Source organism: Cyclopterus lumpus, chromosome 14, assembly GCF_009769545.1.
Source record: "Cyclopterus lumpus isolate fCycLum1 chromosome 14, fCycLum1.pri, whole genome shotgun sequence".
In the NCBI taxonomy this organism is placed as follows: domain Eukaryota; kingdom Metazoa; phylum Chordata; class Actinopteri; order Perciformes; family Cyclopteridae; genus Cyclopterus; species Cyclopterus lumpus.
This window is the reverse complement of record NC_046979.1, coordinates 6,470,566-6,497,868: the sequence shown is the minus strand read 5'-3', so window position 1 is coordinate 6,497,868 and position 27,303 is coordinate 6,470,566. Positions and strand designations below refer to the sequence as shown.

Below are 27,303 nucleotides of genomic sequence, written 5' to 3'. Positions count from 1 at the left end.
CACACACACACACACATCACGGAGGGATCAGATAATTCTTGCCCTGCATGCCCTTTTGCCCCTGCCCCTCTGCCTCCCCTACACACACACACACACACACACACACACGCTGCAACATCACCGACCTCCACCTATCCGTCTCCCGCTATCAGCTGCTCCCTGCTGCCGTTGTTTTGAGAGGTCAGCGTTGTTTGTTTGCCCGGAGGCCTTGCCGTCTGATAGCGCGTGTGTCGGACTACGCCTCCCGCCTCATCTTAAGCCGAGTCGCTATCAGACGACTCCCCGGCAACTCCAACCTTGTCTTTTTAACAGGAACACTTCCCCCTGGAAATTATGGACAGATAGACGGTGTCTCTATCCGTCATGGTGGAAACCTCCGGACAGGCAGGACGACACTCGGGCAGATTCCACGTACGCCCGGTTCAAATCCATCTCGTGACCTCTGATCTCAGGATTCACTCGTTAAGAGAATCGAGGCTCATCCTTTACCCTCTTTTCACGATTTTAATGGAAAAGATACGTCGATTATTTCTGAAAGGAGCAATTTTAAGCTGTTTTTCGCGAGTTTTTTAGGCCCCACGTCCTCCGTGACCCTGATGAAGCCCAAACGTGACGACCGAAAACAATAAAGTTGTTCTGCATCGATGGCCAAAGTGCAAAACCTCCTTTCTGCAAAATGATCCAGGAGAAGCAGGTATTTTTCTGATTTTTTTTGTGTTTTGTATTTAGTTTTGTAAATAGCATTTTGCAAGAAAAAAGCAATTTCTTTTTGTATTCTCAAAAAAGTGAATTTTTCAGATCAATATATACTACAAGTGTGGCTGGAGTTTTGACCTCTTCAAACTTTTCCCCTTCACCATGCACCCTTGAGGCCGGCACTTCGGAGTGCTCTTGCGTCATCACCTCCGGGACATTTATCTTGGCTGGCGCTTAAACTTCTCAACGGTTCGTATGATGTCTTATGGAAAGTTACGTCTTGTTTTTAAAAAAAATACATCTTCCGAAGAAATTCAGCAACGCGTGTCATTTTCTGCTCTTTAAAAAACAATCTTTTCAAAAATGTACTTCCCGTCTTCACGGGACACGACTTTGTAGGGTTTCGGCAAAAAAACTACAAAGTTAGGTTTAGGAAAAGATCGTGGCTTGGGTTAAAATAATTATTCCAGTCTTTAACCCCCCCCCCTGTTACTTTTCAGAGGTAAATGTACAAACAGAGTATGAGAAAAGCCGCTATCGTGTTAAATAACAGTCCTCTTCCGTGTTTTCGGTTGAGTTGAAAGGTCACCTTTTTGTTTTTCCGGGTCACGGATCGAGGCTCGCCGCCCCGAGTACGGTACACGGTGTTCACGCAAATCAAACAATCGAGAATTTGGGGTCAAGTGTAACTCCAAAAGCAAGAGCCAACAGACTGAGCGACTCGTCTCAGGATGATGGGAATCATAATCATTAGCTTGAAGGTATTTTTGGTCATAGTAATGAAAAATAAATACAAAACATTACATTTTTGGTCACATTTAACTTTTGAACTGATGATGGCGCTACATCAGCAGTCAGGGGATCACTGAAGGTGTGATGACACATCTGTATGATTTCATGGCAATCCATTCCAGTCGAGATATTTCAGTCAGAAACCGACCGAACTTCATTTAGACCGGCGATGCTGAAAAGGCACAAACTTAAAAACTGTTCCATGAGAAAAAAAATATTTAGTAAAACAGGTGACAACATTTTCCTGTACACGGTGAAATAAGAGAATAAAGTAAAACATTTAAAGACAAGAGTACTAAAATCACATTTTAAGCATAGAGAATAAAACCAGAAATGATGGTGGATGAGAAACTAAATAAAAAGTATTGATAATCGAACTTATTAAGCATTAAAATGTGTATGAGCTTGACAGTGAATACCAACACAATTAAAGTATATCTTTCTTCCGTGGTGCTCATGCATTCAATATTTCCAAACAATAAAATAAATGACACTAATCCCATCCGGGCTTTCAGAAACCTCCCTTCTCCTCAGCATGGAGTCATCTGGCTGCAAGTGAAGCCGTCTCCGTGTGACCACAAGAGAAAAATGGGGGAAGAAAACTGTGATAAAATTACTCCCCCAACACTGGATCAAAACCCAGCGGGGAGGGGAGTGCCAACCACCTGATTAAGCAACATGGAGGAAATGAGAGAAGCAAAAAAGGGGTCCATTTTCTCTTCGGGAGTGGGAAGGAAAAGCTGAGAAGAAAGAATGGGAGGGGATGACCGAGGGTGGGTGGGGTGGTGGGGGTGTAGGTGGGATAAGCGTTGTACATATGTGTGTGTGGGGGGTGTCGGAGGGTGTGCGGGGTTAAAGTAACAGATTTTAAATCAGTTCTTTGGCCTTTTAACGGGCGCAACAGAAGCCCACTATGAGCGAGCAGAACAAAGAGGGGCAGCAGAGGCCTCGACCAATTAACATTCCTGCAGCCTTTATGAGCCGCCTGGACCCGCCCCTTCACTCACACCTCGTAAAAGTCACAAACATCAATTCTTGCAAACCATAACTGTCATTATAATCCCATTAAAAACAACCCACTGAGCAATTTACAGTGAACACCAGGGCCCCGTGTGCCAGCGGAGGGGAGGGATCGCCTCCGCCGGAACGCAAGCTGCACTAATGGGAAAGTTTATTGGGAGTAATTTGACAAAATATGACATGATAGTGAACTCCATAAGTTCACAGGGCGAACTGAACACAAAAAAATGAGCTCAAATACCTTCTTCGGCATTCTCTTTGCAAACATCTTAGCTGACCACACAGTATGTGTTCGGTTCTGGCCACTAGGGGGCAGAAAAACACCGACGATAAATTGGCAAATACAGAGCCACCACTTATATGACAACATTATGGAAGTACAATATTTTCTCTCCACCAACTCCTGACAAACTATCTCTCTCTTTAGCTGCTTAATGCTCCATTTTTTTTTCACCAGCTGCTCGCTAACCTTGTCTGGTTTTTTTTTCTTCTTCTGCTGGAAACAGATGGCTATAAAAACTCTCGTCCACATTTTTACAAACAAAACCAAAGTGGCGAAAAAGAGCGATTATTCTCTGTGAGAAATTATGAGATCATTACATTTATTTAAATTAGTAAATCAACATTTTTAGAGACCAAGTCAAACTTTTATATGCAAAACACTGACTTAGTAAAGTGATATTTTTTTTACGTCATATAAGTACACTTGTAACCATCTCAGAACTTTGACAAGTTTAACATTTAATCTACCTCCTAGAAGTCTGACAAATCCTATAATGGCCACCATATACAGAGGGTGGACAAAATAACAGAAACACCTAACAAGAGTATCAATCTAATTTAATTCAATTAAGCCCCGTTGTGTTCGGTTGAGACCTGTTCCACTCGTTCCTCATCACGCAACCTGTGATATACAAAATGATAATGGCATCAAAGCAATACAATTGTAAAAGTGAATAAATGCATAGGCGGTAAGTCATTTTTTGCCAATTTGAGAGAAAACCTACAGGCCTACAGGGAGGAGGTCCGGCAACAACCTGGCCCTCAACACCGGAAAGACCAAGATCATTGTCCTTGCTCCTGCCATGGCCCTGCTGATCGCCCTGCCCCCCCTCCTCTTTACCTCCTTCTGTTTCATGGATTGGAGTTCCATTCATACATTGTCATATTCATGTAATGTTATGACTTTGTAATGCTGTTCATTCTGTACTCATGACATCTATTGCTTCTGTCCATCCGGGGAGAGGGATCCTCCTCTGTTGCTCTCCTGAAGGTTTCTTCCCTTTTTTCCCTGTCAAAGTTTTTCCTGATCCGATGTGAGGTCCTGGGACAGGGATGTCGTATGTGTACAGATTGTAAAGCCCTCTGAGGCAAATTTGTAATTTGTGATATTGGGCTATACAAAATAAACTGAATTGAATTGTGGACTTCAGAAAGAGCGAACGCTGCACACACGCGCCCCCCCATCCACATCAAGGGAACGGAGGTTGAGCGTGTCTCCAGCTTCAGGTTTCTAGGTGTCCACATCTCCGAGGACCTCTCTTGGACCCTCAACACCTCAACCCTGGTCCAGAAGGCACACCAGCGTCTCTTCTTGCTGAGGAGACTGAAGAAGATCCACACGTCTCCTCAGATCCTGGTGAACTTCTACGGCTGCACCATCGAGAGCATCCTTACTAACTGCATCGCAGTTTGGTATGGGAACTGCTCTGCTTCAGACCGCAAACTACTTGCATAGGGTGGTTAAAACTGCCCAACGCATCACCGGAACTTAACTCCCTGACATTGAGTCCATCCACCTCACGCAGCATCGTCAGGGACCCCTCACACCCCAGCCACAGCCTGATTGCCCTCATTCCCTCTGGGAGGCGCTACAGGAACCTCCGTTTAGCAGGCTCAGGAAGTTTCTTCCCCTCAGCGGTCAACACCCTCAACTCTGCACCACGTTGACATCCCCTATCCACCCTCCATCATCCCCAACCTCTCCGCACATCACACTTGCACCTTAATGTTTACATATAGACACTTGCACCTTCACTTTACTGTATATACATTCTGTTTATATATATACATATCCACTGTATACTATATCTGCATTGCACTTTGTTTGTGACTATACTGCTCTCTTTGTACTGCTGGTCGGATGCTAACCAACATTTCGTTGCCTCAGTACTTGTACTCTGTGCAATGACAATAAAGTTGAATCTGAATCTGAATTGTTGGTGCGATGCACTGTGACCCCACATGGCCTCAACCGGCTCATTGTATGGCTCCCTCTAGCGGCCGTGTTGGGCTTTGCATTAGGATTTGAAGTGAACTGAAGATAATTCAAGTTAAAAGGTTCAATTCAATTCAAATCTACCTCAGAGGGCTTTACATTCTGTACACATACGACATCCCTGCCCCAGGACCTCACATCGGATCAGGAACAACTCCCAAAGAAAACCCTTTCTGGGTGGCTTTCTGTACATGTATGCCCTTTTGTGTGTTGTACATTTGTTAATTATTCATATTCAGTTCTTTCTTTTTTTATTACTTTCCCCAAATAAAGTGCTGCATGGACGTACAAAGAAATAAGAACACATTATTGAACTGAATTATTTACAATCAATAATTAATTAGTGAAAGTACACTTATTAAATGGTGACATTAGCAAATTAGCCAAAAGATATTTAAAATGAAAATAAATGCTGTAAATAATGCAAAACTAAAACTAGTAATGCTGCACTTTCTATGTGATGATTTAAGATGAGATTTATATTAAATACCTAAATGCACTTTTGATGAATTGTACCCGTTGCCGGTTATTAATAATAATAATAATGACAATGAGCAATACAAGCTTTTACAACATCTACAAAGTAGCCTGCCCGATAATAAAAGCAATGCTGTGGGCTGTGAAAAGGAAACAAAAGTAAAGAGAAAATTACATTTTAAATTGTTAAACAGACTTTTATACTCAATCCCAATCACGGGAATGCATCAATGTACTTCAAGAACAGCTGACTACAAGTCAGAGGACAGTTACTATTTAACCAGGATTTCCTTCTCGGAATGAAAATAGAAAGGGAAAGACTCGGGTCATATTCTTGCAGCGATTTCTTTTCATGATGCCATTCTCTATTATGAGGTTTACCATCCAAGCTAACCTCAATAAATTAGTATTACATACTTTACATTCCATCTTTTGGTTGTTGTTTTTCATCATTATTCTCTCTTCAGTCTTGACTGTATTATATAACTTGTTACAGATAAAGCAGGTTGCCGTGGATTGAAATATGCGACAGCCCTGGTTGTAACGGCGAGAGAGCGGAGAGGTCATGTGTTCTTTGAGCTGATCAGAATGATGGGGATTTTTCTTTTGCTCATCTCTCTGGACATCTGGCACCAGCTGCAGGGAGCACAAAAGGTGGCGTACAGGCAGTCCTTGCACATGGTGTCCTGCAGGAAGAACACAATGAGGTCTGGTCAACATCAAAAAAGGTGAATAATCTGATCTACGGAGGTGGATTTTAAACAGCCCGACATACGACCCACTGGTTTAAATTACTAAAAAAATTATATTTTCCTCCCTCAGTTCAGTCATTCTTATCCTCAAAATTAATTTCTTCATGTTGTCTCAGGAAGAAGAAAACTATGAGGCCAAGGTTTGAAGCGCGGGAAATGTTTCATATTTGAAAAAAGGAAAATAAGTATATGTAGGAACCCAAAAAAAGTCTATATTGCATATGAATTGGGTTGGGTTTTTTCCATGACAAACCTTTTCTGAATTGACATTCACAACATATTAATTCCTACTCGGTTTGTGGTGGTAAATACACATTTCTTGTTATGCTTTCAAGGTTCCAAGGTTCTAGTTCTGATGGTCCAAGTTTCCCAACACTGTCACCTTGTACAATAAACAATTATATGACATTTCAAGTCTATTTAAATAGTTTTGCTTGTGAACCTTATGTTACATTACATTATGGTGGCAGTTTAGAAAACACATGTTTTCAAAGCCCAACACACGGCGGGTGGGTGACCCCTGTCATCATGTTGGTAACGTAACACATTCAACATGCTCTTCTTCTCTTAAGCATATGGGAATTGTGAAATAAATCAATATCAGTGCTGGTAACGCCGGATACTTTCACACTTCCTGAGCTTCGGTCTTGTTATGCGAGTTATATATTATAGAGGACGGATGTATTTTCAAAGTTTAGTGGGTGACATTTTGTCTCCCTTTTGGTTTCCATGAAATTACAGATTGGGGACAGGTGGGGTTTCAAGGTCAACCCACAGGGCTCGAACTGTTCTGCCAGCTCGCAACAACAACAACAACAACAACAACAACAACAACAACAACAACAACAGAGAAGTGTGGCCCTACTTTGATGCCGTAGCGCTGCCGCATGGAGACCCTCATGGACATGTTGATGGGAGGGATGAAACCGAAGGTGTCCAGCAAGGGGAGGCAGAGGCACTGGCCGTACCTCTTGGTGGTCATACAGGCGAAGCAGGGGCAGCACCAGAAAGCGAAACAACCTGAAACGGGAGGAACGTGAACAGAGAAGAGGAACGTGAACACAGAGGAGGAACGTGAACACAGAGGAGGAACGTGAACAGAGAGGAGAGGAGGAGCGTGAACCGAGAGGAGAGGAGGAACGTGAACAGAGAGGAGGAACGTGAACACAGAGGAGGAACGTGAACACAGAGGAGGAACGTGAACAGAGAGGAGAGGAGGAACGTGAACAGAGAGGAGGAACGTGAACAGAGAAGAGGAACGTGAACACAGAGGAGGAACGTGAACACAGAGGAGGAACGTGAACAGAGAAGAGGAACGTGAACACAGAGGAGGAACGTGAACACAGAGGAGGAACGGGAACAGAGAGGAGGAACGTGAACAGAGAGGAGAGGAGGAACGTGAACAGAGAGGAGGAACGTGAACAGAGAAGAGGAACGTGAACATAGAAGAGGAAGGTGAACAGAGAGAAGAGGAGAAACGTGAGAGGAGAGGAGAGGAGGAACGTGAACAGAGTAGAGGAACGTGAAAAGAGAAGAGGAATGTGAACAGAGAAGAGGAACGTGAACAGAGAGGAGGAAGGTGAACAGAGAGAAGAGGAGAAACGTGAGAGGAGAGGAGAGGAGGAAAGTGAACAGAGTAGAGGAACGTGAACAGAGAAGAGGAACGTGAACAGAGAGGAGGAACGTGAACAGAGAGGAGAGGAGGAACGTGAACATAGAGGAGGAACGTGAAGAGAGAGGAGGAACGTGAACATAAAGGAGGAACGTGAAGAGAGAGGAGGAACGTGAACAGAGAAGAGGAACGTGAACATAGAGGAGGAACGTGAACAGAGAGGACAGGAGGAACGTGAAAGCAGAGGAGGAACGTGAACAGAGAGGAGGAACGTGAACACAGAGGAGGAACGTGAACAGAGAGGAGAAACGTGAACAGAGAGGGGGAACGTGAACAGAGAGGAGAAACGTGAACAGAGAGGAGGAAGGTGAACAGAGAGGATGAACGTGAACACAGAGGAGGAACGGGAACAGAGAGGAGGAACGTGAACAGAGAGGAGGAACGTGAACACAGAGGAGGAACGGGAACAGAGAGGAGAAACGTGAACAGAGAGGAGGAACGTGAACAGAGAGGAGGAACGTGAACACAGAGGAGGAACGTGAACACAGAGGAGGAACGTGAACAGAGAGGAGGAAGGTGAACAGAGTGGAGGAACGGGAACAAAGAGGAGGAACGTGAACACAGAGGAGGAACGTGAACACAGAGGAGGAACGTGAACAGAGAGGAGGAACGTGAACACGCGGACAGACGAGCATTGTTTGGAGATAGAAATCTAGACACAAGGAAGAGATCGGACATCAGATTTGTTTCTATGATGGTCAACATGGATTTGAGTCCGTATCCTTTTGGAGTTTCTCTGGCGTTCAAATTCACAAATAAGATTAGATTGAATCGGCAAGTGAACCACTAAATATAAAAACGGTGCATTTAATAAATTAAGATAAAATAAGCTAGAACTTTATTGATGTCGAAGGAAATTCTTGTGCTCAAAGATTGCAACAGAAGAATAACAAAATGAAAAAAAATGAAAAAGAACACACACATATAAGCAATAATAACAATTATTAAGTTTAAAATATGTAATACTGGCACGGTGGCACCAATGCAAAACAGAATAAAAAAGCAATATGTGTAAGGTAATTAAATAAATAGAAAATAGAACAAGAAAGTACATTACAACCACAAAGTTGTAAGATACAAATAAGGTGCACATATGAAGTGTGTAAGAAGTGATACTAACACCATGGCCTCATAGAGACTAAAATATAAACGTAATATCCTGCATAATATTGAGAGAGATATTGTCAATAATCATGTTTTTGTGTTTACAATAAAAACACAAAAGAGTTCCCCTGACCGCGAGCAAACAATGTCCAAATAAAGTTAATGAAAGCGATGAACGATGAATATGATTTCATAAACCAATGCATCAGTGTGATGATGAAACTCACACTCGGGCACGTCTTGAAAGCAGTCACATATTTCTGATCCCCACTCATCGGACTCTTGGGCGTCCATCACCGGCTGCGGCTGCCTGATGACCATCTTGGAAGTCATGACGGCTTCTAAAAAAAATTAGAAGGAGGAAACCAGGATGTAGAGTTCACTGATGTCACTTTCACGTTGAAACAAACAAAAGAAATCACTCAAATATCAAATGTGTTTTTGTAGTCGTCGTATAAAGAGCGAGATCGTCCACACAAGGTGGGAGGCTCAAACTACCACGAGACTCGAGTCCCGGAGACCGCCGTTTGTGCCTCTTGACAAAAAAACTAAAAGTAAAACGTTGACATAAATAGAACGCAATTAGACCGACCTACGGACATACAAGAAAAAAAGAAAAACTTAAAAAAGGAAATCCCAATGACACAAATAGGAGACAGGTTAAGACCAATACAAGAAAATACGTGTATAGATCCGTTTGTTGTGTAATATCAAAAGCACAGTTCATGTCTCACCTGTGTGTTTGCGTGCTGAGGGAGCTCTAATTTAGACGTCCTGTTCCGGCTGCTATCTGCTGTCATTCCTCAGTCTATTCAGAGATGCCAGCAGACAACAGAAGACCTGAGAGAACAAACTGGCCGGACCAGTCCGTCCTGCCCTCCTCCAACATCCCTTTGGCTATTATCGGCGGGTTGGGCCGTGACACGGGTACACACGTCAGCAGTTCTGGATTTAAACTTCCTGTTTATCAAAAGAAAAAAGAGCAATGTAAGAATGCTTAAACCCGGCTCACCGAGGGCCCATATTACCATGTGACCTCTATCTGGAGATATTATCGTCACTCACCTGCCGGCACGTGGTTTTTAAAGACGCTTTCTTGTTATCTCGACGGTGCGGGCATGACGCTGAGGCGATGGGATCTTAACACGCCATGTAGTTCTGCGGACTCTGTGAAGGAAGACTTGGGAGCCACCTGTAGTGTTTTTGGAATTTAGGCGGTCGCCATCTTGATTTGGGGATTTTTACTTAATCCCAGTGTTGTAGCTGAATGTCTGAGTTTTGACGTTCCTACTTCTATGGTTTCAACCCGACTCCAAAATGACGCTCATCACAGACGGTGAAGCGAATCATTCAGGCGTTTTCTAACCTCCATCAGGTTTGGTGAAGTTTATTCAATTAAAAATGACTTGGTTAAGGTTTCGGGTTTCGGGAGTCAAAATCCCCCCCCCCCCCCCCTCCCCCTCTTCCTGCCCGGGTACGCCCAAGCACACAACCTGACCTGCATAAGAGATTATACACCGGGTATAAAGACGTCAAACTACTCTTGTCTTTCATCTGGTTAGGGAACCGTCTCTTAAACTCAAAAGCTTCACGGAGAACTTTTGGTTCATGAAAATGTCTCTTTCATTTTCGCCGTTAATGTGAATAATTGGAGCGGCGGAAGTGACGCAGCATGTGGTTTTGGGACCTACGTAACCCGTTTTGTTCTCCTTTTAGAAAAGTCCGGGCGGGAATTTGCAGAAATGAAATCAACCCCTCCCATCCTGTAACAATTACGTTTATAAAAAGAAAAATCAAATTTCAATGAGGCACAACGGCGACTGCAAGCCACAAACTACAGCAAAGGCTGCGGCTGCACAGCACCCTCCAGAAGACACCGGCTGTAGTCAACTGAACAAAGCAGCAGCATGAAGATGGAAAAGCACAGACGGGCATTTCATTTCAGATCGACAGCTGAGGAACGCTGGTGACTTTGTTGACGGTTAATTACTTTGCTCACCAATCGTCATTTAGAGGCTGTAAAGATGACAGATAGCTGCCTTAATACTTAAAGCACATCTCCGTAGATGACCTTTTGCATTCCTGCTCAGCTGACAAAGAGAGCCGAATGCCTCCGTGATTACATGCTCGACATCATATTATGGGAGCATTGTGGCAGTATGAATGGAATAGGACATTCCCATGCAAAATCAATGTAGCAGGATGGTCACAGCGGCAGCCATTTTTATGCGTCGTGTTTGCAGTAACGACTAAAAACTAAACAAAACAACTTAATTCTTCTTCCATTAAAGCATTAAAATGTGAGATCTGATGTGTATATTGAACCACACACAGAGGCGATGACTTAAAAGCATTGTTCATTATTATTATTATTATTATTATTACTTCCTGAACCCGGCTCCTCCGGTGCAAACACCGGTTTAGACAAAATAAGTAGCCGTCGAAAGTTAACGTCACAGGAAAAATTCAAGCAATGTCAGCAATCTAAATGATTATGATCTGCAAAGATAAACAAAAACAAAAAAGGCTTTCAGAATGTTATGAGGTAAGACTCGTTGAGCTCATTGTCTTCTTTTTACCCCCATTTGAATAAAATGCCACGTTTGATTTTCTTGCCAACAAATCAGACGAAAGAAAAAGAAAAAGAAAACACGTCTTCCAATACTTTTTGAAGATGAATTAGTAAAAAGGCTCAGTAATTTCCTAAAACAGCAAACATCATCTAAACTGGAGTAAATGGTGTTTTTGATGGGGATTATTTTCAGCGGCGGATTAATACTAAGGTTTACAGAGGGGTGATTGATTGAGATTGATCTTAAATTTGTATAAATGAATTATCCAGGGACTTGTTGGCAGTAAGAGTTTGTACTGTGCAGCGTTCCCATTCCCTTTGACCCAGATCGATGGCTCCCGTGAGGCAGTGAACCGACCAGCCACGATGACACAACTCTCACTCGTCCCCTCTGGACACGTTTTATCTAGAGAGCTCCATTAATGGATGAGGAGCCGCCAGTCAACACGTGAACAGTCGCTTTTGGAGGTTGACGGTCACACGATTTAGTGAAATCATTAAATTGTTTGAATACTCAAGCTCAGTTAGGATTTCAACAACCTCGTGCTCTTGCTTATTATTATTATTATTATTATTATTCATACAACAGGCTGCTGCAAACATTTGAAACAAAAATAATACAGCGCAGTTGATAAAAGACAATAAAAACACTCTTTTTTGGAAAATATTATTATTATTGTGTCTTAGTATACACATTGTGAAGATTCTTATTAATAATAGTAATCATAATAATAATGCAATAGATTCAAACAAGGGCATATAGATGGATGCTAAAGAGTTAAAAACAAAGACCAGTCAGAATATTACAATTTAGAGAATGTGTAGCTGTAACAATAAACACAATACAAGTAATAATAATAAATAATAATTTAATTAAAATAAAATAAAAAATAAAATGTAATGCAATTAAATACATGTGTTTTCAGCTGTCATTTTAAAATATATTTGATAATTATGAAGCATATTTAAAAAAGTTTTAAAAAAATTAAAAAAAGTTAGACCCCATAAGAGTAAAAAGAAGAACTTAAAGCTGCGGGGTGTGTCATAGAGGGCTTAACATTAGGGAATTGTTTGACGTGGCATGTTTTGCTCAAACAACGTGGTCCATGACTAAAATGGGAGACTATCAAGATGTTTCTTTTGTGCCAAAATGAGAACTTTTAACTACAAGAAAATTAGTGAACGTGACAAACTTCTCTCAAATTCTTTTACAAGGGTTCCCCGCATGATGTCCTATGTGTAAACCACACATTGGGGCGATGACATCTGATGGTTGAATATTTGGTCAATCTACAGACGCACCGCGGTGCCCCCGCCCCCTCCCCCCCGCTTTGTCCACAGCAGATAAACCGGCTGAACCCGGGGGGGTGAAGCCCAGAGAGCGAATGTCTGAACAGAGCAAACAGACGGCAGAGCAGCAGCCTTGAAGGTCACAGTCCCTCCACAGTCAATAGAATCTGGATCTTTTGTCCAAAAGGCCAAAAAATGTTGGGATAGGCCAGATGAGTGCAGAAAAAGCAGGAAGATCGCAAGATTCATTTAAAGTAATAACGCATGCAGCAACCCTGTCTTCTAAATGCGCTGCTTATTAAATAATAAGGGAACGTTTTCACTCACACAACACATTTAATTTGTCTTCACACAATATGCTCGCATGCCGACTTGAGCATTTAAATGGTTTCATGTTTCCGTACAAAGCACTCGCTTAATTAATTAATCTTATATACCTGTCAACTATAATAGAATATACATGTCAACATTTAAATTGTGCTGCATTTTGGCTTGAACCAGCACGTTTTATTGTTGCCACGATGGGGCAGAGCAACATGTAAACACGGATATATATATTGTAAAACATATCAAGTAGACGTAAGCAACGCTGATTTAAAATGGTGTTTCTGGCCACCAGATGTAGTCCAATATTCACTCGCTTTGAAACTCGGTTTTGGTCTCCACCAACTCCCGAGAACGAAATATCTGTCTCTTTAGCTGCTAAATTCGTCAGCTATAGTCTCTAAATGTGACCAAGAAGACGTTCTCGTTGCTAAAGGATGCCGTGGACGAAAAGATGAACAGCTGCAACTCACTTTTGAGCAGACGCATCTACATAACTACTAAGAATCTGCAGATTGACCAAGAAAAAGCTTGAGAATTGACTCAGGGAGGTGGGACTTGCTTTTTCCACTTTTCTATACATTTGGTGAATCAAAATGCAAACAGTCTGGCATTCATTAAACAAACACAAATTAAATATTTCACTGTTGCACTGTTACTTTTTTTAAGATTTGCACTTCATTACCAATATCCACAAAAATATATTTAAAACTGAACTTTGCACCAGTAGAGCTCACTTAAATAGAGAGAGGGGAGGGGGGGGGGGGTATTAGACAGAGAGAGCAGTGAGTACTCAGTCTGCCCCGAGAGGAAAGAAGAGATGACATAAACGAGGATCTCCTACTGAAATCTGGTATTACACAAATCTACAGCTGTGTGACAATGGATGTGAATATTTTTATAGGGATGGAAAAAATGTCGATGAGGGGGCTGTTTGCATGGTTGCCACATGCTTTTAGAGAACTGTTTCCATGTGCAGATACGATACCTGAAGAAGACAGAGTTTGTTGGACATTTGGTTATTATTACGTGAAAGTAAAATACAACTTACCGGGCAAGTTGCACATACTTCGCTTGGCTGAGTTGTTGATGGTGAGATTTAAAACAGCTTCAACAAAAGGTTGCTTTGACTTGAATGACATGAAACCTTCAGCCACCTTGTTTTTATTTCTCTTTAAGTAGCTTAAAAAGGTTGGAAAAATCTTCAACGCTGTCTAGAAAAACACCAGATGTGTTGTGCATGACCTTATTTCGTCTCTTTGCTCAATCATTTATGATGTTTTCACCAATTTTTGGATTCCTTTTTAAAAAATTTTTTTTTTTTATGGTTGTGCCATTCCATCAAATTTGAAAAGATCGCAGGCCGATGAGAGTAGTTTGCATACGTTGGGATCTCAACTAGAATTTAAATATCCGTCTTCCAGCACGTCTGCAGCCCGGAGCCAGCCGGCACATCCTCCGTCTGGCCGACACAACTGAAGGGTTTGGACACATTTGAGTCTTGTCCGCACGTCTGCATCGACCGCTTCAGCACCAGCAGGTTGGTTTCGCTCGGTCGGTCTATTTACATAATTGAAACGCGACTAAAAACACACGAAAAGGAGAAAAATAGTTAACGAGTCAGGAATTGGTGCTCTGACACCGACCCTATTGGTTCTCCCCGTCACACACTTTCATCGGACCTCTGCCTCCACCTAGTGGAGAACTGATGAAATGACAGGGACTTGGTCTCGGTCGCAGCATTAATGTCCCAACGAATTAATACCAACTGAAGGATGTTTTTAGCATCTTCCAGCTCTAAAAAAAGCCTTTCTTCGTGTTCATGGTTTTCTTCACTTTTTGGGCTTGTGGCCATTTAAAAAAATGAAGCACTACTTGCAAATCACCTCTCATCACAGGTTGTCTATGACCTCGGCTCATAAGAGTTAGTTTTTTTTTTAAAGAGATTGACGACTCGAGAGATCAAACTTATCGTAAAAGAAGTAAATATTTCAAATAAGTATAATAAAATTAACCTTTTGTCCCAAAATGGTATTTGTGATACTTTGAGGGCACTTCGACCCCCATGTTGGGAACACATTTTCTCAGTCATCTGATTTAACGTGTTTAATCAGATGACTGACGTGATTTGCAGGTGCTTCAGTACCTGCAGGCGTTCCTGAGACTCTGGACATCAGGGGGATGGAGGGCTGCAGTAAGCCAGAGCCCGTGCCCACTGGGACGTCGTTCGTGTCGGGGCCTCTCCTCTCAGGCCCGCTGGGGAAGCTGCACGGCCAGACGGACTCCGTCCTCACCGCGGCCCGGCTCGTCCGCAGAGGATGGACGGAGGAGGGGAAGAAGAAAGGATGGCAAGTTTCCTATTTCGACTCCTCGCGTCAACCATCTGTCTCGAGGTCAGACGGAAATCCGGCTCCACAACGTGCCGAGATTGGCCTGAAGGAACCCGGGAGCGTTCAAGATGGAGCAAAACGGACTGAAGGTTCATTCTCGGCAGACAGGCAGACGAGCCTTCGTGTCGTTGTGTCCGGCTGTGGCACCACATTCAGACAGTGCAGGAGGTTCAAGGCCCCGATTCTACCGGTCATTGCTGAGATGTAGACCAGAAAGGACAATGAATTAAAAAAAAAGGTACAGTGAACAAAATTAATTCTTGATTCTGATAAGAGTAATACAGAATCTGTAGACTTTATTTAAACCTTGTGTTGAATTAAGGACTTTTGACTTGTGAACATGTGATTAAAAGGATTTTTCATAAATATGCACACATATGTACAAATATAACTGTGGTTCTGCAGGCTAAACATGCAGTAAAATCAATACGGAAACTATAAAAAGTGTTTTTTTGTTGTTGTCTGGCCCTGTCATGCACAAAGATATTTAGGCACTACTTTACTGTTCAGTAAAAAGTTAGGTCTATTCCGGTCATGTTAAGTGGCGTCATTCTTTATGGCACCAATGAGAAGAGAAGCAGCCCAAATAGGGCTTACAGAAAGAGCACCATGTTCCCCTAACTTACTTACTTCTGAATTTGAAACAAACGTGTTTTCTACATGTCTTTTTTTTTTAAACACATTAACATATCTGAGATGCAATTTTACTGAACAAAACTACTGTGGTTATGGCTCTGCCACCCCTACTGATAATTAATGAAAAAAAGAATGAAGTAACATGAATTAAAATAAATTTCGAGTTAATATACTATATATTACAACTGCATTCAAATCAAATCAATTTACTTTGTATAGCCTCCAAAATCACAATTACAAATTGGCCTCAGAGGGCTTTACAATCTGTACACATACAACATCCTCTGTCACGGGACCTCAAATCGGCACAGGAAAAAAAAACTAACCCCCCCTAAAAAAACCTTAACGAGGAGAAAAAGAGAAGAAACCTTGTGACAATAGAAAATAATAATCACTCTACGTCGGGGAATCAAGCCCCTATTGAAGCAGATTGATCCTCTGCAGGCTGAGATCATTCAGGTCTGCAGCTGCCATCTCCAAAACAACTTTGCCTCGTTTATCCGTCCGTGTTAAGGTTTAGGATTTTCTCGGTGGTACTTGCACCTTAACCTTTATCAACTGTGTGTAAAAAAACAACAACACCGTGGAAAAAAAAAAATGTTACTCCCCGTCGGGGAATCGAACCCCGGTCTTCCGCGTGACAGGCGGAGATACTGTCCACTATACTAACGAGGAAGGGATTGGAATCCACGTGATTCCATCCATCCAATCAGTGTGCAGCTCGGACATGTCCCTTTATACAGCTATTCCTGTCGGGAGTACTATTTTGAGTAATTGTAGCCATCATCAGCATTATCTATGATTTCTTCATAGCAAAACTTGTTTCATAATATCTTTCAACCGGTCACTCTGTCAAACCATGATAGAGATGGGCAACATTAAATGTAAGATTATGCCACGGTGTGTCTCGGGAATCGAACCCACCAACATTGTGAAATAAAACATGGCTTTGCATTCGCTGGACTGGAGTTTCTTTTGTAACTCCAGTCCAGTTTGTACAATACAAACTCATTGTATCAAATGAAAATCTAAATGCGGACAAAATGCAACACTAGATTTAGGGATTCAGGAAAATAAACTTATTTTAGATTTAGCCTTTTAAATTACAGCCTTTTAAATTAGTTCGAGCTTAAGTTTGGAGAATGATAGTGTGTTGCTGACAGCTCCAGGGAATAAAAGCAACAGAAGTGCAATACATCCCTGTCAGATGTAGGGTAGAAGTAGAAAGTGGCGTGAGAATACATACTAGTAAAATATTAGAACCTCAAATAGAAGTTCAGAAAGTTAAATAGTTAATAGTTTTCAGCAGTCTGAGTTAGATAAATACAAATACGTTACTTTGTTGTATGGCTTTCACACGTCGCATTATTTTTCTGTTACTTTTGTTTTCTGAGATGAGAGGTGCTTTAAAGAAGTAATGTATTGGGACAGACCCCCCCCCCCCGTTACTTATTTTAATAAATGGGTTATTTTATGTCCCGTATATTTGGTATCTCCTCCTCTTATGACAGCATTAGCCGTCTGTGCTACGCCCGGCCTCGGGGGACACCTGAGCACAGCACGACCACGGGCCTCCCTTTCTCCCCACCTCCCAATTAAGGACCAATGCTGCGGTACAGTCCACAATGTGTATGTGTTGTTATAGTTAGCTTGGCCCAAAACAATAAACAACAAGCCCGAAAAACAATCTTTACAAATAGCCTCACTTACCTAGCACATACACAAAGTAAACCAACGAAAACAAGTGTCCAACCCTCAGTTCAATCACCTGCAATGGAGCAAATCACAGAAATAATGTAACAGCACCCCCCTCAGGCAGGGAGGTGAACGGCATTCATGTTCATCGTCTTCACGTGACACAGTATTTTTGTTCACTGATTCATACAACTCGTATTACATAAATGGGGATTCCCATGTGATGTAATACATAATCAGTGTTTCTCCTACCACTATACTAGGGGGGCCTCGTGATAAAATATTTATCATTCGATAATTAAGATGTACTTGAAATTTGTTTTATACATTTTTGTTACTCATGTTTTTTCCCCCGATTGAATGATATATTTGACACTGAACTATTTCATCTTTATCTCAGTGATAATGTCCAAATGAGCATAAAATATCACTTGTATGTAAAAACCACACGGACAACAACATAGATGTAACACAATCTGATTCCCTTCTGCTCATAATTAAACAAAAGTTGACACCGTCAGGTCCATTCTCCATCAATTGTGTGCAAATCGTGCCGCTCCACTTAGGGCTACAAGGAGACCATCTTGTAAAGTTACTATATTTATCAATGACGAGTCCAGATTCTACATAATATGTTACGTGCTTCTCTTCTTGTCTAAACTAGAACGAGCGCCTCATGGTCGTATGACCCCGCCAACCAGTCAAGTTTCAGTTTACATTCATTTATGTCCAAAATGCTCTCTTAACTTTATCCAATAAGGTCATTGTATAGAGCGTCATAAAAGTTATAGTGCTGTATTACATGAAAGTCATTGTATGGTATTTGTAAAAAGTCATAAAAACAGTCTCGTATGTAATAAAAAAGAGGTTAATACTGTACATCATAAGACAGCCGAGTATAGTATGTTATTAAACATGTCAATGTTGTTGTTGGAGTATAAAGAATAAAAAACATAAATAAAATGGTTACAATAAAAAGTAACATTAGTAAGTTATAAAAAAGTTAATCAATGTCAGAGCACGTCATAAAAAGACAAAGAAATTAGGATATTTGAACAGCATTCTCGTATTTAAACATTTATTCATTCAACAAAAAGCTGTACAGTGGAAGTGCTTCTCTCAGTCCGCCGCCGCCGGACTCAGGGGAGGAACTGCTGGGAGGCTTTGAAGGCCGAGGCATCCGTTCCGTATTGGCGGAGCAGATCTTTGGCCTTCTGTCGGAGCGTCTCCAACACGGACGGAGAAGACCTCCTGAGGTGCAGCAGAACCAGGCAGCACTCCACAACGTCCGGGTGAGGGTACATCTGAGAGGACACGGAGAGGGAATCGTTCACTGGCAGCGATGGCGAGGTGGGATCTGTACGCGCGTTAGCACTTCTTTAAGCTTTATCCCCTCAAAACTAACAAACTTAAATCCGTAGGGAGCTTAGTGCAAGTGCAAATTAAACTCTTCCTGGTTAGTTTGAGTATTACGGTCCTGGTGATTTGAGGAACTAAAACCGAGTGAGGACTCGGTCACTCTCATCCACAAATATCTGGCAAACAAGATATCGGAGGTGAAAAAAAAGTATGCGTTGCAAAAATATCATTTCGGTGGAAAACACGGGGGGGGGCTTGCCCCATCTCCCTCCTCAAACCTCATCCTGATAGTGTTGTGTTGAGACGTGTACCTTGATCGTGTCGGGTAGGTCCATCAGCCGCTTCTGGTGTTCTGACATCTTGGCGGACAGAGAGAGCAGCGTCTCCGGGTCCTCGGGGCTGAGGGACAAAGAAAATACAGACGCTTAATTGAAGCAGGATGACAGCTCAACGAATGAGTCATCATCATCAATAATAACTAATGACGACGGAGCCCTCACCGTTGCCCGGCATCAGCGGACCCCTGGCTGTCCAAGGGCTCTCCGGAGGCGGAGCTCTGCGCGTCCGCCTTGTTCTCTCCGGAGGCGGAGCTCTGCGCATCCGCCTCGTTCTCTCCGGGGTCGAGCTGCCCTCCCTGGGCTCGGCTGTGCTTCAGCACCATGGCTGCCAGCCGCTCCTGGATCTCGCCCACCGACCTCTGAGCGGCCTGACAGGCGGCGTGGCGCTCAGACAGAAGGGCGGAAGCGTCAAAGTCCAGCTTCTCACAACTCGCCGGGCTGACGCCCTCTACGGACGCGTCTCCGTTCAACGCTTCACCCTGCGCCTCGTCTCCGGGGCCGGCTGCTGGGAGGGGGACGCCGCTCTGGATCTGGATGGAGTTGCTCCACCAGTGTTCGTACAGACGGTGGTAATGGACGAACGCCTGCAGACTCTTAGCAGCGGCTTGAGGTTCCTCTTCTGCGTGATGAAGCACTTTGGAGTGTTTCCTGGAACAAACACTGACGTCACCTGAAAGAAAAGAGAGCGAAAGAGAACTCAACTATAGACGACAGCACACACAAATTATGAAGACATCTCTCGATTGATAGCCATCACAAGTGCATGCTACTTGTACTGCATTTGTGGGTACAATTTTAATTCTGGGATCTAAATTATGATGCGATCAGTCACATCAGGGTGGCGCCATATGCACCAAAATAGTTGTTTTTAATTCAGATTGAATCTTGAGGCTTGATGACTTGAAATACATTCACATTTGAATACTGTCCACTTAAATGCCAGTATGAAAATATATCTCTCTGGAAGAATAAAATAATGTTGTTGTACCGTCTGGGAACAGCCGCCTGCAGAGCTCTGCGGAGACGCGGAAGTGTCCGGCGTCTCTGAGCCAGGCCACCGCCTGCCACAGCTCCTTTATCAGCTGACCGTCATCGCCCAATAACCAGCTTAGCACGGCCCGGGTCAGATGTAGGGACGAATAAAGCTGAACCTGAGGACACGAGTGAGACACGAGACCCAACAAACACAGAGCGGCAGCAAGATGAAGGGAAACGGTTGGAAAGTTACTTCATTACCTTTCGAATCAGCGAAAACATGACGTGTGAAATCAATTGCACGACCCCCGTACCTGTCCGAGAGGAATGTTGGCGGTGGGTGTTGGACTCTCGGCGGACTTCAGCTCCTGCAGAAGGGCGCCGGCGCTGCGGTGTCCCGCGGAACTTTGGGAAACGCCAAACCGCGCCTCCCACGCGTCTCTCACTCGGTCCTGGAGGCTGACGCGATGCTCGCCGGGCGACGCCCACGGGGCACCGGAGGCGCAGAGCTGAGGTGCGGCTCGAGAGGCCGCCGGCATCGCAGTCATCAGCTCAGCGACGCAGAAATGCAGCCTGTGAACCTGCAGGAGGGTGAAACAATTCTTCATCTTCAAGCCTGCCTATTTCATGTCTTTTTGTGAATCCCAAGCTTTTGGACTGGTCTCAGGTTGCATGTTATGTTCCTAAATAGTGACGTTTCCTTCTCAAAATGGAGAAATAAAGAAATGATTAATTATTGGTGTTGCAGGAAAGGTTTTTGTGCGTTCCAAGATCTTTTCGCCACTGACCAGCAGGCTCTCCTGTGAGCTCAGGACATCCTGGGCTGTGATCCAGTCCTCAGCGGCGACCAGGTCCTTAGCGCACCTCAGCGCCAGCGACCGAGCCAGAGCGTCCTCTCCCGAGATCCTCGCGAGACTGGCCGCTGTCCTCAGCGAGGGGACGTCATTCTTCCTGGCGATGACCTTCGCGGCGTCGAAGCTGGCCCCAGCAGCCAGGTAACTGATGGACGACGTGGACATGTTTCAAACTATTCATATCAAACCCCGGTGCGGGGGAGGCAACAGCATCACAGTGTTCCAGTTCTCACCATTTAGCGGCCGCAGAGAAATGGCCGTCCTTCTCCAGCGTGGCGGCCCAGCTGGTGTACAGCTCCTTCAGGACGGGCTCGTCGGCTGGCAGCCTGGCTTTGACCAGAGCTATGGCCTCCCTGCCGTCACACACACACACACACACACACACACACACACGCACACGCACACCTATTAGCATCTAAACAAACATCACCGCAAGAAGGCACCGAAAACCAGAGAGAGCCGTGTCAACAATACAAAGTTGAAATAGAAAATCCCTTTTGAAGCACAACAAATAGTGCAAAAAAAGTTTAAAGTTCATAACCGAAAGAATATTGCAGAAAGAAGCAATTAATCAGATATTATCCATTAAAAACTAAAAGATGAAGAAAGTGAACCTGTAGAGCTTGTGAGAGCGCAGCAGGCCGACGGCCTCGTACAGCTTGTTGAGCGACAGCAGGTGGGACGCTGCCTTCAGGTACTGCTCCTGCAGACACAGCTGCTTGACGAAGGCCTCCACCGTGCGGCTCCACACCTCGAACCCGGCTGGAGGAGGAGACGCAACATGAGGAGGCTTACGGATATCGCGGGCAATACTCGTTGCATTTCATCAGCTGTGAACATTGCTGCAACGCCACGTCCTCATCATACGACTCACGAGTCTACGTTCGATTCCTTCGGGCTTACACGGCCAAGTGTTCTCTGTTTGACAACAGGAAGCAAATAACACGATCGTGTAAAAGGGACTCCGACTGGATGTCACGTACAGGCCACTGAAGATGGAATCAGTGGAGCTCAGCAAATTGTAGTAAATAAATATTAGGATATCAGATAAATAATAAAAAATTAAAAAAATAGTTCGGAAATAAGCTGAGATGCCATTTGGTCAGTTAAACTTGCTACATAACAAAGGATATATTCATTTAGTAAGTCTGAATTTTCACCTTAAAAATGTGCCAGTTGGTTAAGCCTAGTTTCAGTAAGTCTCTCATCATTCTGTATTTTCAGGACTGCTACTGGTTGCAGTGGGCTTCCATATAAACACCTGAATCCTGATTGTACGTGTTCTCTGAGTAACAAGCCTCTGGTGCACGTCTGAGGCGCTTTTCTTAAATAACACTGAAGCTCCGGATCAAATGTCAAATGAACAGACCCATGGGGGCGATGGAGAGCAGGTGGTCACTGAGCTCCCCTTTCTCCACGGCGAGCTGCAGCGCCCCCTCCAGGTCTCCGCTCCACAGCCGCAGGTACACGACCGAGTCGTAGTGGCCCGCCTCCACGTGACCCTCCTCTGGAGAACGAGAGACACACGGGCGACTTCAGTGACACGACATCGGACATCTTAGGATTTCTAGTGCGCCGACTTCTGACACAAACACAGATTTAGCACTTTGACTCGTGTCAGGAGCGGATGAAGTGTTTAAGAAAGAAAATAAATCCATGAAGGACATTTAAAAAAAAAGAAATAAAAAAAAAAGAGTGGACATGCATCAGAATAATTCTTCAGGCTGAATAAAAAAAAAACACACACCTTCTGCCTCAAACATGCGATACAGAGCCTGTCTGTCAGAGAAGAGGCCCAGGTGGATATGCTCTCCTTGGCCTGGGACGCACCTTGCAGGAGGAGCTGGAAAACACACACACACACACACACACACACACACACACACACACACACACACACAGTCCAGTTAATACACGCTCTAAACCGTCTCTTTCTGGACTGGAATCACCGACAAACTGAACGCAGCGGACGGGGTTTTACCGGTGTCATGTCTGACGGAGGCCAGCGTGACGCAGTCCTGCAGCAGATCCTCTTTGGGCCGATGGTCCATGGAGGTGCTGATGGGCAGCATGGAGCGAGGCTTCTTCTTCTTCAGCAGGTTTAGGTCTGGAGACACACGCACGCACAGAGAGACACCCTTGCAGTTACAAAAAATTTTAAGAATACAATTTACATACATACATTTTAACGATTTAAAGTGCGTACCTGGTTTGTCTTTGCTTTTCATGGCAGTGAAAGATTTTCTTTGCAACTCAAAAGTGGCTGAAACACAAATTCAGAATGACGTTCGCTATACGCCTAAAAAGTCCCAACAACCTTATGCTTGGTTTTTTTTTTTTTTTTCAAAAAACCTGTAACAGCTCCTCTCTCACCCGACGGAGGCACAGGGCTGTTCGTTGAGCGGACCTCATCCTCCTCATCTTCACCCGACAGCTCCTGCCCCGTCAACGCCTTCCCTCCACCCGCGACATGCTCGCCGTTCGCCGCTGGCGCCGCCGCTCCTCCGCCCCCCGGCGCCTTCTTGTTCTTCTTCTTCTGCTTGGAATTGGTCTTCATCTTCTCCTTCAGGTCGACCATCTTTTTCCCTGAGGGGTGCGAGGGAGGGGAGCATGTGAACGTTGCACCAAAAAGGCAGAATAAAGAGAACCTTCTGTCTTGCGCTGAGGCACGTGGTTCTGGGTGCGTTTCGAGACCGGCGTTCACCTTTAGGTGGCTTTGTAAACTCTTGTTTGGAGACTCTCCACTCCTGCAGGGTGAAGTCCTTCCCGCCGGTCCAGATCACATCCGGGTCGACGGGCGACCAGTCCACGCACAGCAGATAACCAACATGGCCCCGGTAGTTGGAGACGGCCGCCTCCTGCAGCACGTCCCACACCTGAACAGCAAAACAGCATAACCCTGAATTATATTTACGAGCTCAAAGTGGGTAAATCAGAAAGGAGGAAAGTCTACAAAGCACACTGATTTACAATATTTAAAAAGTGGAAAGCTTGTTTAAACCCCCCCAAAAAAAACCAAGAAACCCATATTCAAACTGCACTACAGTTTTGGGGTTGATTCAGATGAACTCCGACAGGAACATCACAACAGGGTCGTCGACCCCCGTGCTGCTGGCCTGGTACTGACCTGGGCCGTGCCATCGTATGAGACGGTGACCAGCCGGGCTTCGTGGTGTGGACTCCAGGCCATGCCGGTGATTTTAGATGTGTGACCGCACAGCCTGCGGTACGGCTCCGTCAACACCGCGGGGACTTCTGGGGGGTTCTCTGTGCCCGGAAGGGGAAGAACACAAACGTCAGTACCTGCTAGAGCTTTTATAATGCTACTGTTAGGTTGTAGTGGATTTTATATATATTTGCACATGTAGATAAAAGAAGTTTATGTTTTAAATTAATACATAAAGAAAGGTATGATAATTAATTTGGGATATTATGAGGAATATTCTGTTTTAATGTATTATGAAACATAAGAGAGGATCACTGTTTTATTATTCTGTTTTAATGACAAATGTAATTATTAACTGTATGATGCATGAGAATGAATGAATGTTTTATTGTTTAGACAATAGTTAAAATGGATGCCGATTGAAACCTAATGTGTTGCTTTTATTCGGAAGGCAGGATAATAGGGTTTTATTGTGAAGGGGAACTTCCTGTCCTTGACCGGAAAAGTGAGCTTTGACCTCGCCTGTTTACTAAATTGGCGTAGCGAACAGAATTGCTGCATCCTTTGAACTGACCAATGGAACTAATCTTTAGGTGTGAATTCATTTGCATGACCATACTAACGACCGAGCATTTGTTCTGGGGAGACATGGTTCTACTGGTCTGGAGACTCGAGACAGCCCCGGTCTGTGGCTCCCTGGGAGCTGCACTCCGTCTGTGGAGAGTTCCTCCTTTCTGGCCCCACGATCGTGAACGCTACATGAGTATTATCTTTGCCATTAAATATTGTTAAACTTTAACTCGAATCCTGAATTTCCTGCGGCCACGGGACCCGGAGCTTTGAACACGAATCTTACACTACCTATATCCGAGATGTGATGTTAGCTTCAGGGAGAAAAAGCACGCGCTCCCCCCCCCACGCATATACACACACACAAATAGTGCGGACAGGACAATACAATGTGTTCGAGGGCGGCCTCCCACCGATGACGGAGCGGAGGTCGTGCACGTAGACGGTGGCGTTGCTGGAGCCCGACGCCAGGAGGCAGCGCAGCTCTGGCGGGGAGTCGAGGTCGGGGTGCCACCGCAACGCGTTGATGATCTTGTGGTGCTGCTGGATGCTGCACAGCAGCCGCAGACTGGGGGCCTCGTACACTTCAACGCACCTGCCGCAGAGAGCACGTGGTCAGACGGAAAGAAAGGGAAAGGGGGGGGATCACAAGATCTTTCAAAAAAAGGGAATTTAAAAAAAGGAACAAGACAAAAATGTCACTTACCCGTCCTCGTTGCCGATGGCGACCACTTTCCCGTCTGGCTTCCAGCTGAGGTCGGTGTGCGGAGACAGCTTGTGCTGTTGGGAAAGCAGAGCTCCTCTTCGTAAAAGACTCAAATCCCCTCCGTTTACATTCAGGAGACCGACATGAAATAAATTGGTATTCTGCTCATTTAAAGTCTGTGAACTTCTCACGGGATTGACGGTATTAAATGAGAGCGTCTAATAATCTGCCGTGTGCCGTTTCGGCACGACGTTAAACCACTTGGAAAGCAGGCCGCGGGGGTCACATGGCCCAGAGAATGACACTCCCCCACCCACCTTGATGTTGTTGGTGTCCCGGATCAGCTTGTCGATGTCCGAGGCCTCTCCGTTCAGCTTGGACGGGTCGTGCTGCAGGATGATGCCTTCGCCGGCGCAGCTGTACAGGCTGTGGAACGGCTTTCCTCCTGCGGCACCTGAACACCCCGCGCAAAAACAGTTTTATAAATAAAAAGAGAGCTAATGACGTGAACACTCAATGTGTTTCAGTCGGTAAAAGTTAAAAAAATATATACTCTGGGCACCGTGCAGGAAAATATTAATATATATTGTGGCATCACAAGGGGACAGGTAGTAGAGGGGCGCTACAGAGTGGCCACCAGTGCAAAAACTACATCTCCCAGCCTGCCTCACCGCTCGCCCAGCTGCAGCTGCTTAAGGCACCTGATTGAGGCAGGGCTGGGAGACTTAAGGGAGAGCACCTGGGAAGGAGAAAGGAGAGCGGAAGGTGAACCCACGAGCACCTGGAAGAGGACAACAAGGGAGAGGACCTCGTAGCCTGGATTCACCAGGATTGAGTTTTTGTTTGGTTAATTAACCACTTTCTCCTCCGGGATGTTTTGTGTTATCTAACTGGAACCTTTTTTTTGATACTTTGTTGTTTTTGGATGTTACCTTGCTGGTGGGATGGGAAATAAACCTGGACTTTTGTTAAATACCCTCGGACGTGCCTGTGTTCATCTCTCTCTTTGCACCGCCCCAGGCTAGCCTGTCCTAGCGACAGCCCGTGACACTACAATATATTAAAAGAAAGAAAGAAAGAAAGAAAGAAAAGGACTGTGACGGCAGACGTATCCAGAGAGGGAGGAAGCAGCTGGACCCGGCTGTCACCCCAAAGATCTGAACCAATGAGATCACACCGAGCCGGTGTCGAGGTGAAACCAGTAGGTGGCTCCTTTTTTGGTCGTTTAGGAGCTTTCCGCAGATTGTTGGCGGGGCAACCGAGCCGAGCGACTGATGTGGTAATCAAAACGTCATCTGCCGACAGCTGGCGAAATTAGCTTCCCAGGTCTAGATTTCGCCCTGAGCGACCGAGGGGGGGGGTGGGGGCGAGCTGTGAAGTGTTTTCTCGGCTCACTCGATTACGGAGTCAATTACAAAAAGGGCGCGCGGAGATGATTGGGCTTTTTCCGCTGACTCGTCTGCTTTTGTCTTTTTTAGCTGGGTCGGAGCATTTGGAGAGAAAGTTGCCGGGAGTTCATTAGTAGCTTACCAAACGACATCGGGGGGACCGGGGGTCCCCAGGCCAGTGTGTACACCGTCTTTTTGTGATAGGAGCTCGATATCTGAGGAGGCCTTGGAGGAGACGAAGCAGAACAA

At 44.5% G+C, this 27,303-nt stretch overlaps 2 protein-coding genes and 1 non-coding gene across 5 annotated transcripts in view; all 3 read right to left on the bottom strand.

Annotated features, from left to right (window-relative positions):
• Window positions 1-5,718: 5,718 nt before the first annotated feature.
• On the bottom strand, window positions 5,719-10,097 carry ponzr2 (plac8 onzin related protein 2). Of its 2 annotated transcripts, none has more exons than XM_034551127.1 (4): window positions 9,526-10,097; window positions 9,019-9,132; window positions 6,881-7,035; window positions 5,719-5,949 (listed from the first exon to the last, which is right to left on the bottom strand). In XM_034551127.1, the coding sequence occupies exons 2-4, from the start codon at window positions 9,122-9,124 to the stop codon at window positions 5,827-5,829; spliced, it is 384 nt and encodes a 127-aa protein (XP_034407018.1). In that variant the 5' UTR covers window positions 9,125-9,132; window positions 9,526-10,097; the 3' UTR covers window positions 5,719-5,826. The 2 variants fall into 2 exon arrangements, with proteins under 2 accessions (XP_034407018.1, XP_034407017.1); XM_034551126.1 differs by lacking the exon at window positions 9,526-10,097 and adding an exon at window positions 9,384-9,510.
• A 6,509-nt stretch (window positions 10,098-16,606) lies between these two features.
• Window positions 16,607-16,678, bottom strand: trnad-guc. The gene has a single exon. It is a non-coding gene; the product is annotated as a tRNA-Asp (tRNA).
• Window positions 16,679-18,759: 2,081 nt separating this feature from the next.
• gemin5 (gem (nuclear organelle) associated protein 5) overlaps window positions 18,760-27,303 on the bottom strand; it is a 14,678-nt gene continuing 6,134 nt past the window's right edge. Inside the window, exons 10-28 of one of the 2 annotated variants that reach the window (XM_034550835.1) lie at window positions 27,197-27,279; window positions 25,984-26,120; window positions 25,667-25,740; window positions 25,374-25,555; window positions 24,352-24,491; window positions 23,929-24,100; window positions 23,577-23,810; window positions 23,431-23,487; window positions 23,206-23,331; window positions 22,972-23,067; window positions 22,594-22,731; window positions 21,839-21,986; window positions 21,458-21,577; window positions 21,159-21,369; window positions 20,685-20,951; window positions 20,384-20,546; window positions 19,558-20,065; window positions 19,369-19,456; window positions 18,760-19,002 (exon numbers count right to left, since the gene is read on the bottom strand). In XM_034550835.1, the coding sequence (XP_034406726.1) occupies window positions 18,838-19,002; window positions 19,369-19,456; window positions 19,558-20,065; window positions 20,384-20,546; window positions 20,685-20,951; window positions 21,159-21,369; window positions 21,458-21,577; window positions 21,839-21,986; window positions 22,594-22,731; window positions 22,972-23,067; window positions 23,206-23,331; window positions 23,431-23,487; window positions 23,577-23,810; window positions 23,929-24,100; window positions 24,352-24,491; window positions 25,374-25,555; window positions 25,667-25,740; window positions 25,984-26,120; window positions 27,197-27,279 (3,109 nt within the window). In that variant the 3' untranslated portion in view covers window positions 18,760-18,837. The remainder of the gene's footprint in view (window positions 19,003-19,368; window positions 19,457-19,557; window positions 20,066-20,383; window positions 20,547-20,684; window positions 20,952-21,158; window positions 21,370-21,457; window positions 21,578-21,838; window positions 21,987-22,593; window positions 22,732-22,971; window positions 23,068-23,205; window positions 23,332-23,430; window positions 23,488-23,576; window positions 23,811-23,928; window positions 24,101-24,351; window positions 24,492-25,373; window positions 25,556-25,666; window positions 25,741-25,983; window positions 26,121-27,196; window positions 27,280-27,303) is intronic. The other variant, XM_034550836.1, reaches the window with a different exon arrangement.